The sequence below is a fragment of the Erythrolamprus reginae genome, chromosome 2 (genome assembly GCF_031021105.1).
Source record: "Erythrolamprus reginae isolate rEryReg1 chromosome 2, rEryReg1.hap1, whole genome shotgun sequence".
NCBI lineage: Eukaryota > Metazoa > Chordata > Lepidosauria > Squamata > Dipsadidae > Erythrolamprus > Erythrolamprus reginae.
In genome coordinates, this window is record NC_091951.1 from 6,448,789 (window position 1) to 6,467,220 (window position 18,432).

The 18,432-nt window shown below is 38.7% G+C and overlaps 1 protein-coding gene across 1 annotated transcript in view; it reads left to right on the top strand.

Annotated features, from left to right (window-relative positions):
• Window positions 1-721: 721 nt before the first annotated feature.
• Window positions 722-18,432, top strand: part of LOC139158745 (vomeronasal type-2 receptor 26-like) — a 41,404-nt gene continuing 23,693 nt past the window's right edge. The window contains exons 1-6 of the mRNA XM_070736073.1: window positions 722-789; window positions 2,800-3,048; window positions 5,207-5,495; window positions 6,425-7,216; window positions 9,960-10,172; window positions 13,787-13,934. Coding sequence (XP_070592174.1) covers window positions 722-789; window positions 2,800-3,048; window positions 5,207-5,495; window positions 6,425-7,216; window positions 9,960-10,172; window positions 13,787-13,934 — 1,759 coding nt within the window. The remainder of the gene's footprint in view (window positions 790-2,799; window positions 3,049-5,206; window positions 5,496-6,424; window positions 7,217-9,959; window positions 10,173-13,786; window positions 13,935-18,432) is intronic.

Below are 18,432 nucleotides of genomic sequence, written 5' to 3' on the forward strand. Positions count from 1 at the left end.
TCCTATGTCACTCACAAACATATTAAAATGAATAGGACCCAGAACAGACCCTTGTGGCACACCGCTAGTAACCTGTCTCAGCTCAGAATACTCACCATTAACAATAACTCTCTGATGTCTACGCTTCAGCCAGCTGCAAATCCACTGAACTATCCAGGGATTAAGTCCAATCTTCACTAATTTATCTATCAGCTCTTTATGTGGAACCGTATCAAAGGCTTTGCTGAAGTCTAGATAGGCAATATCCACGGCACCACCTTGATCCAACACCTTTGTGACATAGTCAAAGAAATCAATGAGATTAGTCTGACATGATTTGCCTTCAGTAAAGCCATGCTGATTTGGGTCCAATAAGTTATCGTTTTTAGGTGCTGATTTATACTCTTTTTGAGTAGAGTCTCCATCATTTTAACTATAACTGATGTCAAGCTAACTGGCCTGTAGTTACCAGCTTCTTCTCTACTGAGGTACCATAGTTTCATATGGATCCAATATAAGTGTCAAATCTTGCTATTGATGTCCTGTGAATTGTTGATGTGATGGTTGGTGTTGCCAACCAAAAAAGTTAGTAAGGTGGTTATGATTTTGTAGGTGAAGGAATTAATGATGCTGATAATTGGTCTGAGTGGTGTTCACTCTTTGTGGAATTTGAGCTTGTTGTTAACAATGTTAACATTGAGCACCCTGCTCCCACCATCTCACCACCTATTCCCTGTCTACAATGCAGTCCTTTCAGCAGTTCCAAGATGATTTCATCCCCATTTGCGCCCTGATACAGGTGACCCTTGAGTGGGTCTAATCCCTAAGTGACCTCAAGAACTCTAAGGGAGAGTGCTAACAACCACAGGACTGCAAAGAAATATGATCTTTACACACACACACTCAGGACCAATTTATTCCATCCCCCCCCCCCCCGCATTATGCCAGAAGTTGCAATTTATATTGACTTTTGCAAAGCCTTCGACTCAGTGGTTCACGACAAATTACTCCTAAAACTCAAATCCTATGGCATCTCAGGATTCCTCCTTAGCTGGATTACTGCATTCCTGACAAATAGGCAACAAGTTGTCAAAATTGGAAGTGCCATTTCCACCCTGTCCCTGTCAAAAGTGGCGTTCCCCAGGGCAGTGTACTAGGTCCTACTCTTTCATTCTCTTCATCAATGACCTCTGCGATCATATCACAAGCAACTGTGTTCTTTTTGCCGATGATGTAAAACTATTCAACACCACGGACAACACATCTACTCTCTAAAAAGACCTGGACTTTGTCTCAGATTGGTCTAACACCTGGCAACTTCAAATATCAACCAACAAATGCTCTACCCTTCACATCGGCAAAAAGAATCCAAACCTCATATATAAACTGAATAAACAAAATCTCACAGCCACCTCCCACTCAGTAAAAGACCTTGGAATACTAATATCAAATGACCTAAGTGCTAAAGCCCACTGCAACAATATCGCCAAAAAGGCTTCTAGAGTTGTTAATCTGATCCTATGCAGCTTCTCACACTACTCACCAGAGCCTACAAAACTTTTGCCAGACCAATCCTTGAATACAGTTCATCTGTCTGGAACCCATACCACATCTCGGACATCAACACCCTAGAAACTGTCCAAAGATACTTCACCAGAAGAGCCCTTCACTCCTCCACTCGAAACAGAATGCCCTACGAAAGCAGACTATCAATCCTGGGTCTAGAAAGCTTAGCACTACGACTTCTAAAACACAATCTAAGTATTGCCCACAAAATCATGTGCTGCAACGTCCTGCCTGTCAATGACTACTTCAGCTTCAACCGCAACAACACAAGAGCACGCAACAAATTCAAATTTAATATTAATCGCTCCAAGCTTGACTGTAAAAAATATGACTTTAGCAGTTGAGTTGTCGAAGCGTGGAACTCATTAGCGGACTCAGTAGTGTCAACCCCTAACCCCCAACATTTCTCCCTTAGACTATCCACAATTGACCTCTCCAGGTTCCTAAGAGGTCAATAAGGGGCGTACATAAGTGCACTAGCTTGCCTTTCGTGCCCTGTCGAATTGTCTCTCCTTATCCCATATATCATATATCTTTTCTTCCTTTTATGTATCTTCTCCTCTACTTTTATATCATTTCTTTATATATAATACTTCATGTCTATCCTCTTCAATATGTATTGTGTATTGGACAAAATAAATAAATAAATTAAAATAAATAAATAAAGGGATGAAGCTTCTTTGATGAGAAGCAAAATGCCTTCCTCAAGGAAGAAATAATCTAGTTGCCTTTTGAAAAAGCACCTTTGAGATACAAGAAATTAATTTCCTGGATGTTGAACTACATCCCTCCAGCATTACTTTCTGGATATGTCCTGACTGGAAAGACTAAAGCCACTGGAGAACAGTTCTCCAGGGGTGTATATGTGATTTTTCACCAAGATGCTTTTCTCTAGATGCCTCTGTACACCTGGAGCCCTGAAGAAGTTCACAGTCCCCAGGGAAGAGCCCACTTCTCATTGTAATTTTCACCACCCTGGTTTTGGAGACCTCATCTGCTACTTCTTCGGTCACTGCCTCTGATGTAAACAGACTGAAGCCACATGAAAGAGAGCTTGCATCAGAAAAGGATATATGCCTCAAGTATCAATCGGTGTGGGCACAAATTTTGGGACAGGCAAAGGCTGAACTCCTGGATGCAGGTTTCTTTCCTTTCCAGGTGAAGCTTGGTTGTCTCTGAATGAGGAAATCCATTGACATTTCCCATCTTGTGTGATTGCTTTGCATTCTAACTCTTCTCGTTGTTCTTGTTTAGAAATGGGATTGATTCAGCCCTATGGATGATGGAGCTTCTGCTTCTGTTCCTGATGCTGCTGGTGTCCCAGCCAGTCTCTGGGAAACTCCAAATGAAATGTCCACTCAATTTGGAACTCAGTCAGGATGATGAAAACCTGTGGAGCTTTTACAGACCAGGAGATTATCTGATTGGTGTGGTAACCACTGCAACAAAAGAATTACGTACAACATTGCCTTTCAATACAGCTCCTTATATTCAATTTGATTCGTAAGTCATTCAGTTTGATTCAAGTGATTCATACTAAGTCTGCATTACTATTAATCTCTTCCTTGTTCCCATCACCCATCTCCTCCCACAAATGACTGTATGGCTGTAACTTTACTACCTGTATCCTTACAATTTATATTGACTGGTTCCTAATGACTGGATTGCTTATTTTTACACAGACTACCATTAAGTGTTGTACTTTATGATTCTTGACAAACTTATCTCTTTTTTTATCTACACTGAGAGAATAAAAGAGTAATTCCTTATGTGTCCAATCACACTTGGCCAATAAAATTCTATTCTATTCTATTCTACTCTACTCTACTCTACTCTATACTCCTACCCTACTCTATTCTATTCTGTAGCATTTCCTTCATTTGTAGTTCTCCTGATATATTAGATACATAGAAACATAGAAGACTGACGGCAGGAAAAGACCTCATGGTCCATCTAGTCTGCCCTTATACTATTTCCTGTATTTTATCTTAGAATGGAGATATGTTTATCCCAGGCATGTTTAAATTCAGTTACTGTGGATTTACCAACCACGTCTGCTGGAGGCTTGTTCCAAGGATCTACTACTCTTTCAGTAAAATAATATTTTCTCATGTTGCTTTTGATCTTTCCCCCAACTAACTTCAGATTGGGTCCCCTTGTTCTTGTGTTCACTTTCCTATTAAAAACACTTCCCTCCAGGACCTTATTTAACCCTTTAACATATTTAAATGTTTCAATCATGTCCCCCCTTTTCCTTCTGTCCGCTAGACTATACAGATGGAGTTCATTAAGTCTTTCCTGATACGTTTTATGCGTAAGACCTTCCACCATTCTTGTAGCCCATCTTTGGACCCGTTCAATTTTGTCAATATCTTTTTGTAGGTGAGGTCTCCAGAACTAAACACAGTATTCCAAATGTGGTCTCACCAGTGCTCTATATAAGGGGATCACAATCTCCCTCTTCCTGCTTGTTATACCTCTAGCTATGCAGCCAAGCATCCTACTTGCTTTTCCTACCGCCCAACCACACTGCTCGCCCATTTTGAGACTGTCAGAAATCACTACCCCTAAATCCTTCTCTTCTGAAGTTTTTGCTAACACAGAACTGCCATTGCAATACTCAGATTGAGGATTCCTTTTCCCCAAGTGCATTATTTTACATTTGGAAACATTAAACTGCAGTTTCCATTGCTTTGACCACTTATCTAGTAAACCTAAATCATTTACCATATTATAGACCCCTCCAGAAATATCAACCCTATTACACACTTTAGAGTCATCGGCAAATAGACAAACCTTCCCTACCAAACCTTCACCTATGTCACTCACAAACATATTTAAAAGAATAGGACTCAGAACAGACCCTTTCTTTTATGTACACTGAGAGAATAAAAGACTAATTCCTTATGTGTCCAATCACACTTGGCCAATAAAATTCTATTCTATTCTATTCTATTCCATTCCATTCCATTCTATTCTATTCTACTCTACTCTACTCTATACTCCTACCCTACTCGATTCTATTCTGTAGTTCTAGTTCTCCTGATATATTGGTATATATACTGGTATATTGCAAGACATTTCAAATTTCTTAAATTTGTTTTGCGTTCCATGGCTTCCTTTTTTTGTCTTCTTTTATATAAGAGACTCAAAGAAAAAAATCTGAAAGAAGCCCAAATTATTTTCCTATCTACATTCAGTCCTTCATTCATCACCTGAATATAGATTTTTGTTTAAAGTAGTTATAGTTGCCTCTGTCCATCCCACTTCATTTTTTTTATAACTGTTCGTTGATATTCAATGTCTGATCCTTATAAAAATAAAGGCTGATTTGATATTATAATTTCTTTTCTGGGTTATTTATGAAACCTTCTCTTTTTCTGATGGCTCTATTTTTAATGACTGAAAAATATTAAATGCTGTTTATTGCAACAATGAAAATTAGGACTGCTACAAGTAACAACTTTTAATCTTAATTCTGGTGGTTCATCGGTCAATAGCTCATCTTTTCAACACATAAAAATTAAATGGTAATAAAAGATACTTCTGGGTTTGGATCAGTATTGACTTAAAACTCAGTAAACATGTGGAGACAAAGAGGAATAAATAAATAAAAATGGTTTTTGCTGCTGCTGATAACAACATCAATTATTTTGTACAGTACATCTTCTGATTACTCTAGAATTCTACGCTTCATTTTCACAATTGAACTTGTCAACAAGAATGCTCAGCTCCTACAAAAAATCACACTGGGTTACAACATCCATGACAACAATTTGAACCCACTTGGTACTTCAGAGGCTTTGCTGGACATGCAGTCTACTGGAGAAGACAATGTTCCTAACTACGCTTGTGGAAGGAATGACCACCTTTTGGCTCTTCTTGATGGAGCTGACAGGGACATCTCCATCCAAATGTCAACATTAGCAGCCAGCTACAAAATCCCACAGGTTTGTGCATATATGTATTTCATTATCTGATAAAGTGTATAGAGTGGTGGTAGATGAACAATGGATCTAACCAACCTTCTCTATGGAATTTGAGAGATGTACTTCTCCATGATCATTGTAGTTAGCAAAAACTTCAGAAGAGAAGGATTTAGGGGTAGTGATTTCTGACAGTCTCAAAATGGGAGAGCAGTGTGGTCGGGCGGTAGGAAAAGCAAGTAGGATACTTGGCTGCCTAGCTAGAGGTATAACAAGCAGGAAGAGGGAGATTGTGATCCCCTTATATAGAGCGCTGGTGAGACCATATTTGGAGTACTGTGTTCAATTCTGGAGACCTCAACTACAGAAAGATATTGACAAAATTGAACGGGTCCAAAGACGTGCTACAAGAATGGTGGAAGGTCTTAAGCATAAAACGTATCAGGAAAGACTTAATGAACTCAATCTGTATAGTCTGGAGGACAGAAGGAAAAGGGGGGACATGATCGAAACATTTAAATATGTTAAAAGGTTAAATAGAAACATAGAAGTCTGACGGCAGAAAAAGACCTCATGATCCATCTAGTCTGCCCTTACACTATTTTCTGTATTTTATCTTAGGATGGATCTATGTTTATCCCAGGCATGTTTAAATTCAGTGACTGTGGATTTATCAACCACGTCTGCTGGAAGTTTGTTCCAAGGATCTACTACTCTTTCAGTAAAATAATATTTTCTCATGTTGCTTTTGATCTTTCCCCCAACTAACTTCAGATTGTGTCCCCTTGTTCTTGTGTTCACTTTCCTATTAAAAACACTTCCCTCCTGAACCTTATTTAACTCTTTAACATATTTAAATGTTTCGATCATGTCCCCCCTTTTCCTTCTGTCCTCCAGACTATGAAATAGCACATCCCTGAAATATCACATGGAATTCCTCATTGCTTTTTCAGATCAGTTATGCAACTGCTTCAGAGGCTCTAAGTGATAAAAGCCAATTTCCCTTTTTCTACTGGATGCTCCCAAAAGTAGGGATTCTTTTCCCAGCCATTGTCCAACTGCTCCTCCATTTCAGATGGACCTTGATTGGTCTCTTTGCTTCAGACACAGAGAATGGCGAGAATTTCATGAGGACTTTTACTCCTGTACTTGGCATGAATGGAATTTGTGTAGTCATATCACAAAAAATTTCAACGACTGACCCTACAGCATCCCTCAAGGATGCCATCTCTAAATGGAGACAAGTCAATGTCTTTGTGCACTTTTTAGAATACGTTTCCCTTTGGGATAGACTTCTCCCTTTCCATTCAACCCTTCAAGCTTTGCCAGAACCCATTGAAGGAAAAGTTTGGATAATCACACCTATTGGGGAATTGTTATTGAGAAGGCACACTTTTCTCAAATACGTCCACAGTATTTTGTCCTTTGCTTTTCAATGGAATGAAAAGACAAACGATGATTCCTTTGAACCAGATCTTTTTGTGGAGCCGTGGTTTGGAAATCATTCTTTCCACTGTTCATTTTCAAAGCATGTCTTCTCAGTCAAAGGAAGGAGGAGATGCATGCAGAAAGAACCACTTGAGACCCAAGAGGAAAGAAACAGGATCTGGTTCCGATACACCCGCCATGTTTACAGTTTCGTGAATACACTGGCCCACACCTTAAATGCTGCATATTCCTCCATATCCAGGAGAAAGAAAGAAGGCCAAGAGAGATTGTGGGATTCAAGGTTGCAGCCATGGCAGGTATGGAGTTCTGGCATCAAACTTCATTTATTTTGTCTAAGAGACAAAAGGAGTCCAAAATGAACAATAACAAACAGCTTTATTGATGCTTTGCACAAAGGACCCTCATGAACAGTGTGAATGGGAAGGAAGAAAGGCAAGGGGGGCGCCCCTCCCTTTTCTTTCTTCAAAAGACACCCTTTCAGTGCCTGTGGCTGTTCTCTGCAAAGTCTTTCCCCCTCCAAGCTGCCCCTCCCTTTTCTTTCTTCAAAAGACACCCTTTCAGTGCCTCTGCAAGCACGCTGTTCTCCTACTTTTGTTAATGCAAATTCTTTCCCCCTCCAAGCCGCCCCTCCCTTTTCTTTCTTCAAAAAAGGGGGAAAAAGAAACCCCTTCATCCCAGCAGCAGCGGCTCAGGTTCGTAAGATGAAAATAGTTCAGAAGAAGAGGCAAAAACAATCTTAAACACCGGGTTCATATCTTGAAAAGTTTGTTAGAAGAGGCGTTCGTAAGATGAGGTACCACTGTACATGTACAGAGTTTAAATATGAAAAGCATGTTTATACCTTTCTCCTCCCATTCCAGTAACTAACCTCCCTCTATTGGCTTCCTTTCTGTTCTGCCGGGCTCTCTGGTAGCAGCCTCCCGAAAATTCAAGGGTACAAATTTCAGACACAAACACGTTTGAAAATTCAAAACAATGTTTTTTAATCCCAAAATTCAAAATAAACTAAGCACTCTTTTTGTATTGCAAAGAGCACTCGTCCCAAAACAACCAGGTAGTCTGTACAATTAACCTTAAGTCTTCGGAGAGGGGCGGCATACAAATCTAATAAATAATAATAATAATAATAATAATAATAATAATAATAAGCAGTCATTAAGTACTTAGCTAGCAGCTGTGAAGAAACTTCACACCCCTTCTTCTTCCAACGAAGTGAGACACACACACACACACATTGCTCTGCTTTGTTTTCAAAGGCGTGAAAAATCAACAAAGTCCAGAAACCAGCAACACAGGATTCCTGACGAACTGCGATCAGATACTCTTCCACAGCGGCCAAACCCACATGCTGCTATTTATAGCAGCAGCCCTAATTACTGGAGCACCACCCAACCACAGGTGGCCTCTCTTTATCTCCTGTAATATGTCCTTACTTGGTCTCTTCTACGCATAATTCTGCGCTTGCGTGGGTCCAAAACGTCTTCATCTGAATCAATGGAAGATAAGGGAGATTGACTGCCTGGGCTGGGTGCCAAGCTCCCCTCTGCCGAGTCACTCCCACCTTCTTCTTCGTCTGAGGAAACTAAACTCTGAACTGACTCTGTCGGCAATAACACAGGCCTGTGATATGTGGAAGTTTCCCCTGCATCCACCTCCACATTACCTGGGGCAGGAGCTTGTCCAGAGCCCACCACAACACTTTCTCTCTCTGAACATTCCCTCAAATCTTAGCATCTCTATCAGTTATCTGCACACTTCCTTTCTCTAAGTCCCACACTCTTCTCTACAAAACCATTTCCTCTGGACATTCCCTCTCAATATGATTTTAGCACAATTTTGCTGAAGTAGAACTTTACAGAAGTACACTTTGATTTTTCAATAAAATGTCATAAAAATGGCTGCACTTGCACTCACATTTACATGTATACTAATGGTATACTAATAACAAAAGATTTAAGTGCCAAAGCCCACTGCAACAATATAGCCAAGAAGGCTTCAAGAGTTGTAAACCTAATCCTACGTAGCTTCTGCTCTGGCAATCTCACACTACTCACCAGAGCTTACAAAACTTTTGCCAGACCCATCCTCGAATACAGCTCATCCATTTGGAACCCATATAGCATCTCAGACATTAACACCCTTGAAAATGTCCAAAGATACTTCACCAGAAGAGCCCTTCACTCCTCCACTCGAAAGAGAATACCCTACACGACTTGACTTTCAATCCTGGGCCTAGAAAGCTTAGAACTAAGACGCCTTAAACAAGATCTAAGTATTACCCACAAGATCATATGCTGCAATGTCCTGCCTGTCGGCAACTACTTCAGCTTCAACCACAATAACACAAGAGGACACAACTGATTTAAACTTAATATTAACTGCTCCAAACTTGACTGTAAAAAATATGACTTCAGTAACCGAGTTGTCGAAGCGTGGAACTCATTACCGGACTCCATAGTGTCATCCCCAAACCCCCAACACTTTACCCTTAAATTATTTACAGTTGACCTAAAAGGTCAGTAAGGGGCGAGTACAAGTGCACTAGAGTGCCATCCGTCCCCTGCCCTATTGCTCTCCTATATCTCCTATACCTTTCTTCTATTCCTATATCTCTTCTTCTATTCTTTCATTGATATGTTCTATTACTATATCTTCTTTTCTATTATTTCTTAGATATATTTTGCTATGAGTATCTCCTCTATAATCTTCATCATGTATTTTACTATTTGTATATAGATATATACCTACTAAAACCCTCATTGTGTATTGGACAAAATAAATAAATAAATTTTAAAAATGTATTTTTACAAGAATAAAACTCCCTTTTCTCACAAGAAAGGCTCCTCTTTTCATGCTGGTAAAAAGAGTTAATGAGATATTTGTAATTTTTATGAGATTTTTAGATTTCTTGTACTTCCAACTAAAGGTATTTGTGAGTTAGAAAACAATAGAAGAAATGTTCAATAGGGAATAGACCACAGACTGAAGGAGAAATCAAGTTTCCCATTTTTTTAAAATTCTCAGATGTTTCTATTTTAGTTCCATTCCTTTCTGGAGAAGAATGAGTTTTGCAATCTTTCCCAGAGGAAACTATACTTGGACCAAAATGGAGATGTAGCTGCCGATCTGAACATTATGAGCGGCCTGGTTCTCTCCCAGATGGATGTCACTGTGGAACAATTGGGGATTTTTGAAAGACAGAGACTTATTTTCAACCAAGATCAACTGTCACAGCTAAAATTGCTCAACAAGGTAGGGGAAAATATTGGTCACTTTTTTCTATTTTTCCAAAGTCTGGTTGTTATGAGAACATAGCACTTATTTCTAGGTTGAATCTCTCCTTGGTCAGTTTATCTATCTATCTATCTATCTATCTATCTATCTATCTATCTATCTATCTATTTATTGGATTTGTATGCCGCCCCTCTCCGTAGACTCAGGGCGGCTAACAACAATGATAAAAAAAAATATGTAACAATCAAATTAATAAAACAACTAAAAACCCTTATTCTCCAGATAGGAAGGATAGAATAGACAGAAGGGGAGGTGGAGTAGCCATTTATATTAAGGAAAGTCTAAAAACAACACTAATTCAAAATACATGTCAAGATCTAGAGACTCTCTGGATTTGCATGCAAAATAAAGAAGGTTCAGTCATTAGAATTGGGGTTATCTATAGGCCTCCAGGGCAATCTGAGGAACATGACAACAAGATGGTCGATGAAATTACCCTAATGGCAGTTAAGGGAGATATTGTGGTTATGGGTGATTTCAACATGCCTGATGTTGACTGGAATATCCCCAGTGTCCTTACATGCAAAAGTAAAAATATAGTAGAGGCCTTTACAGGAGCAACTCTGGCACAGCTGGTTAAGACACCAACTAGAGGGGAGAATATTCTAGATTTAGTTTTTACGAATGGGAATTGGGTTTCAGATGTCAAGGTGGGAGAAAATTTAGGTTGCAGTGACCATGCAGTAGAGAAGAAGCTGGTAACTACAGGCCAGTTAGCTTGACATCAGTTGTAGTTAAAATGATGGAGACTCTACTCAAAAAGAGGATAAATCAGCACCTAAAAAACAATAACTTATTGGACCCAAATCAGCATGGCTTTACTGAAGGCAAATCATGTCAGACTAATCTCATTGATTTCTTTGACTATGTCACAAAGGTATTGGATGAAGGTGGTGCCGTGGATATTGCCTACCTGGACTTCAGCAAAGCCTTTGATACGGTTCCACATAAAGAGCTGATAGATAAATTAGTGAATATTGGACTTAATCCCTGGATAGTTCAATGGATTTGCAGCTGGCTGAAGCGTAGACATCAAAGAGTTATTGTTAATGGCGAGTATTCTGAGCAGAGTCAGGTTACTAGCGGTGTGCCACAAGGGTCTGTTCTGGGTCCTATTCTTTTTAATATGTTTGTGAGTGACATAGGGGAAGGTTTGGTAGGGAAGGTTTGCCTATTTGCCAATGACTCTAAAGTGTGCAATAGGGTTGATATTCCTGGAGGCGTCTGTAATATGGTAAATGATTTAGGTTTATTAGATAAATGTTGAAAGCAATGGAAACTGCAGTTTAATGTTTCCAAATGTAAAATAATGCACTTGGGGAAAAGGAATCCTCAATCTGAGTATTGTATTGGCAGTTCTGTGTTAGCAAATACTTCAAAAGAAAAGGATTTAGGGGTAGTGATTTCTGACAGTCTCCAAATGGGTGAACAGTGCAGTCAGGTGGTAGGGAAAACAAGTAGGATGCTTGGCTGCATAGCTAGAGGTATAACAAGCAGGAAGAGGGAGATTATGATCCCGCTAAATAGAATGCTGGTGAGACCACATTTGGAATACTGTGTTCAGTTCTGGAGACCTCACCTACAAAAAGATATTGACAAAATTGAACGGGTCCAAAGACGGGCTACAAGAATGGTGGAAGGTCTTAAGCATAAAACGTATCAGGAAAGACTTAATGAACTCAATCTGTATAGTCTGGAGGACAGAAGGAAAAGGGGGGACATGATCGAAACATTTAAATATGTTAAAGGGTTAAATAAGGTCCAGGAGGGAAGTGTTTTTAATAGGAAAGTGAACACAAGAACAAGGGGACACAATCTGAAGTTAGTTGGGGGAAAGATCAAAAGCAACATGAGAAAATATTATTTTACTGAAAGAGTAGTAGATCCTTGGAACAAACTTCCAGCAGACGTGGTAGATAAATCCACAGTAACTGAATTTAAACATGCCTGGGATAAACATATATCCATCCTAAGATAAAATACAGAAAATAGTATAAGGGCAGACTAGATGGACCATGAGGTCTTTTTCTGCCATCAGACTTCTATGTTTCTATGTTTCTATAAACCAGACATACACACAAACATACCATGCATAACTTGTAATGGCCTAGGGGGAAGGAATATCTTAACTACCCCATGCCTGGCAGCATAAGTGAATCTTGAGCTTCCAGCCATTGTTCTTCGTCTGGCCCTCTGGTGACCCCCTCCTCTCTATGGCAACCCTTCAAGTACATGTAGACTGCTATCATGTCCACTCTAGCCCTCCTTTTCTCTAGGCTATCCATGCCCGGTTCCCGCAGTCACTCTTCATAACTCTTGGTTTCAAGTCCCCTAATAATTTTGGTTGCTCTTTTCTGCACCTTCTCCAGCGTTTCAATGTCTCTTTTGAAGTGTGGTAACCAGAACTGGATGCAGTACTCCAAATGTGGTCTCACCAGGGCATAGTAGAGTGGTATTAATACTTCCCTGGTCCTGGAGTTTATCCCCCTGTTGCTGCAGCTTAGGACCGATTAGGTCCCACAGAGTTGGCCTTCTTTGGGTCCTGTCGACTAAACAGTGTTGTTTGGCAGGTCCACAGGGAAGAGCTTTCTCTGTGGTGGCCCTGACCCTCTGGAACCATCTCCCCCCTGAGATTAGAACTGCCCCTACCCTCCTTGCCTTTCATAAACTCCTTAAAACCCACCCCTGCCGTCAGGCATGGGGGAATTGAGACACCTCCCCTGGGCCTATACAATTCATGTACGGTATGTTTGTGTGTATGTTTGCTTTAATAACGGGTTTTTTAATGTTTTTAAATTATTAGATTTGTCTTGAATTGTTCCATTGTTGTTGTGAGCCACCCCGAGTCTATGGAGAGGGGTGGCATACAAATCTAATAAATAAATGAATGAACGAACAAACAAACAACAGATTGTGTTGGCTTTTTTGGCCACTGATGCACATTGCTGGCTCATGTTTAGTTGATTATCCACCAAGACTCCAAGATCTCTTTCGCAGTCACTACTGCTAAGTGTTTTGTTGTTAATTTTCTTTTGTTAACATCTGACTGGCTATACAAGGTTTTCTTGGTTTATAGAAAAATGTATAAAGAAAGAAGGAAGCACTTTGGCATAATGGTTAGTATAGATGGATATAGCATTGCTTCCAGCTCTATGGATTCAGCTCCATTGATCTTAGAGGCCAATGTCTTAGAAGAACTTGAACAATTAAAGATAAATAAGGCAATGGGTCCAGATGGCATCCACCCCAGAATTCTTAAAGAACTCAGATTTGTCATGGCTACTCCCCTGACTGAATTTCTTAACCAATCCCTGTTAACAGGAGATGTTCCTGAGGATTGGAGAATGGCCAGTGTTGCGCCTATCCACAAGAAGAGTAGTAGAGAAGAAGCTGGTAATTACAGGCCAGTTAGCTTGACATCAGTTGTAGTTAAAATGATGGAGTCTCTACTCAAAAAGAGGATAAATCAGCACCTAAAAACCAATAACTTATTGGACCCAAACCGGCATGGCTTTATTGAAGGCAAATCATGTCAGACTAATCTCATTGATTTCTTTGACTATGTCACAAAGGTGTTGGATGAAGGTGGTGCTGTGGATATTGCCTACCTGGACTTCAGCAAAGCCTTTGATACAGTTTCACATGAAGAACTGATAGATAAATTAGTGAAGATTGGACTTAATCCCTGGATACTTCAGTGGATTTGCAGCTGGCTGATCCGTAGACATCAGAGGGTTGTTGTTAATGGCGAGTATTCTGAGGACAGCCTGGTTATTTATTTATTTATTTATTTATTTATTTATTTATTTATTTATTTATTGGATTTGTATGCCGCCCCTATCCGCAGTGTGCCACAAGTGTCTGTTCTGGGTCCTATTCTTTTTAATATCTTTGTGAGTGACATAGGGGAAGGTTTGGTAGGGAAGGTTTGCTTATTTGCCGATAACTCTAAAGTGTGCAATAGGGTTGAAATTCCTGAAGGCGTCTGTGATATGGCAAATGACTTAGCTTTTCTAGACAAATGGTCAAAGCAATGGAAACTGCAGTTTAATGTTTCCAAATGTAAAATAATGCACTTGGGGAAAAGGAATCCTCAATCTGAGTATTGTATTGGCAGTTCTGTGTTAGTAGAAACCTCAGAAGATACAGATTTAGGGGTAGTGATTTCTGACAGTCTCAAAATGGGTGAACAGTGAGGTAGGAAAAGCAAGTAGAATGCTTGGCTGCATAGCTAGAGGTATAACAAGCAGGTAGAGGGAGATTGTGATCCCACCGTATAGATCACTGCTGAGACCATATTTGGAATACTGTGTTCAGTTCTGGAGACCTCACCTACAAAAAGATATTGACAAAATTGAATGGGTCCAAAGATGGGCTACAGGAATGGTGGAAGGTTTAAGCATAAAACTTATCAGGAAAGACTTAATGAACTCAATCTATATAGTCTGGAGGACCAAAAAAGGGGGGGAGGATATGATCAAAACATTTAAATATGTTAAAGGGTTAAATAAGGTTTAGGAGGGAAGTGTTTTTAATAGGAAAGTGAACACAAGAACAAGGGGACACAATCTGAAGTTAGTTGGGGGAAAGATCAAAAGCAACATGAGAAAATATTATTTGACTGAAAGAGTAGTCGATCCTTGGAACAAACTTCCAGCAGACGTGGTTGGTAAATCCACAGCAACTGAATGTAAACATGCCTGGGATAAACATATATCCATCCTAAGATAAAATACAGGAAGTAGTATAAGGGCAGACTAGATGGACCATGAGGTCTTCTTCTGTCATCAATCTTCTATGTTTCTATGCCTGGTTAACCCTTTTTGAGGGACATGTTTTCATGACCTCACCTTGATCTCACCTCACTACAATTCTAGAAACCATACAAATAATCTTTAGATTTATTTCAGCCAGGTGGCAGCCATATAAATTAACCGAATACATATAACAATAAACAAATTACTTGTCCTTTAATATTGGTAGCCTATATTTATAAGGAATGCTCCCTTCGTATCTTAACTGGGACACTATTTTGGACTTGTTTCAAGGGAGAATAGCTTTGCAATATTTTGTGTAGTTCTTTAAAAATGTCTATGGATATTCTCAGTTATCCAGATCATGATTGTCCCAAAGATGCTTTTTTTAAGGAGGCAACTGGACTTTTTTGTTTTTTTCTTTGAAGACATTTCACTTCTCATCCAAGAAGCTGCATGGTGGGGACTAGGAATATAATGTTGTGGTTTGCTCGCATCCTGCACAAATAGTGTAGCTGGCACCTGAGATTGACCATGAAGACAATGAGGGATCCGTCACGTTGGAAATTGCCAGCCACAGAGACATTCAGTAATTAAAGAGTTAACATGTGTACCTTTGCTATTAATCACTCCCATATTTACGTCATATCCCACATATCACTTCCGCCCGCATGAGATTGCTCTTCTCCTCCGTCCTCGTTCCTTTCTAGACGCCATTATGCCTTAAGCTGTTCATATTCTTTTGTCTCTCATGACACTGTTTGTTTTCTGTTTTAAAATAAAGAAATGCTTGTTTTGATTAATACTGCTTGGTTCTTATAACTTCATCGACCTCCGTGGTTATCAGAAGTTCAAACAGGCTTCTGTTATCCTTGACATGGTAGCAGAGGATGGTTTCTTTCTTTTTTTAAACTAAATTTATTAAATATATACAATAAAAACCAAATACAGAAAGACAAAAGAGATATGCATATTGTACATTTTTTACACTCTAGTTATGTAGTAATTGGGGAGTGGAAGAAGGGGGTTGTGAAGCGAGGGAAGTAGATATAGAAGGAAGGGGGATAGGGAAAAGAAGGAGGGGGGGATAGAGAGGCGAAAACCAGCGTTAGAGCTGGGTCTTTCATGATTTGCGGCCTGTAGTTTGATCTCGTAGTTGGTGTGTTTTACCCTAAGGCTTTATCGATATGTTTTGAATGTAGTTTTTAGTGCCAATATATATAATTCATTTAGGGGTTTATTTTCTTTGTAAAGTTGGAGTTCGTGTCGATCGATGTTTACAGTTTGTTGTTTCAGTTTGATGTTATGATTTGTGATGTAAATTGCTATTTTTTCAAGTTGTTTTTGTTGGATATTTTTCTTGATAAGTAATTTTTAGATAATTCCTTTTTTTTAACCAGAGGTACCATTTATCCCAAGCTTTGTAGAAATCTGTCTCATCCTTGTCTTGCAGTTCCATTGTTAGTTTGGACATTTCTGCGCATTCCATTATTTTAATCAAGAGTGATAGAGTAGTTGGGGCTTTTTCTTGCTTCCAAAATTGTGCATATAAAATCCATGCGGCTGTAATAATATGGATTATAATATATCCGTTTTCTTTACTAAAATTTTGTCTTGTGATTCCTAGTAGAAATAGTTCGGGTTTCGCATGGATAGTCTGAGAAGTAATTTGTTCTAGTATAGTTTTAATTTTTTGCCAATATTTTTGGGTGGTTTCACATGTCCACCAGATGTGGTAATATGTACCTGGTTTTTCTCTGCATTTCCAACATAATGGTGATAGATTTGGATACATTTTTGCAAGTCTAGCAGGTGGCAAGTGCCATCTGTAGAACATTTTATAATGGTTTTCCTTATATGAGGTTGCCATCGTTAGTTTATAGTTAGCAGTCCAAATTTTTTCCCATTCGTTTAAATAAATTGTGTACCCAAAGTTTTGTGACCACGCTATCATAGATCCTTTAACTATTTCTTCAACAGTATCGTGTTGAAGGAGGATATTGTATATATTTGATATTTGCTTTTTTTGTGGACCAAAAATTATTTTATCGAGGGGGTTATTTTTTTGGAAGTCTGATTTGTTCTTATCTTCATTATATTTTGATTTTATTTGTAGGTAGTGTAGCCAATCTACTTTAATACCTTTTTCCATGAGTTTTTGCTTAGGGATTAGCTCATTATTTTCGTTTAGTAGTTGGTCGTATGTTATAATTTTATCAGGGGTTAATGCATTCGGGTATATAATGGCTTCTGTTGGTGAAATCCATTTTGGGATGCAGAGGTAGTGGTTTTTTTTAATGAAGTGCCAGGTGTTAATTAAGGTTTTTCGGATGTAGTGTGATCTGAAATATGTTGGTATTTTATCTATGTCTGTCATCAGAAACTTGTGCCACCCGGATTGAAGGTCATAGCCTTCAAGTGTTAATATTCTAGAATTTTTAAGTATTATCCATTCTTTCAGTAGGTTTACAATTGAGGCATGGTAGTATAGTTCCATGTTTGGTAACCCAAATCCACCCCTTGACCTATGGTCTTGTAGGTCCTTAAGTTTTATCCTGGCCTTTTTTTTTGTCCATATGAATTTGCGAATTTTTTTGTGTAAGTTTTTGAAAAAGGTCCTATTTAGTTTAATGGGTGCAGTTTGGAAAAGGTACAGAAATCTAGGAAGTATATTGCTTTTAATTACAGCAATTTTCCCCATTATAGAGAGTGGGAGTTTCGACCATCTGCAAAAATCTTTGTCCATTTCATTGATTAGTTTATCGTAATTGTCTTTCTTGATAGTGCTGCAATTTGCGGTAATCCATAATCCTAAGTATTTAACTTTTTTGGCGGTTTTTATTTTAGTGGATTCTTCTAATTTCAATATCTGCTGTTTTGTCATATTTTTTGTTATCATTTTTGTTTTTTCTCTATTAATTTTTAATCCAGCAATCTCTCCAAATTTATTTATTTCATTAATTAGGATAGGTGCAGATTTTAAGGGGTCTTGTACAATGAACATCATGTCATCAGCAAAAGCTTGAAGTTTATAATGTTCATTTTTAATTTTTAATCCTTGGATTTCCTTATTGTGTCTTATTTTATTTAGTAGAACTTCTAGTGCAAAGATAAAAATCAGGGGGGCTAAGGGACAGCCCTGCCTCACTCCTTTTTTTATACTTATTGTTTCTGTCATATCATTGTTTATCAGTATTTTGGCTGTTTGTATTGAGTATATAGTTTTAATGAGTTCTGTAAATTTATTACCAAATTGCATTGACGCTATTTGTGTTGTAAAGAATTGCCAGTATAAACTATCAAAAGCTTTCTGTAGATCTACGAATAGGAATGCTACTGGTTTATCTATGTTTTTATTGTAGTATTCTAAAGAGTCCAAAATAATCCTTGTGTTTGTTGTTATGTTTCTTGCCGGAAGGAAGCCATTTTGGTCTGTATGTATTCTAACAGTTAATATTCGTTTA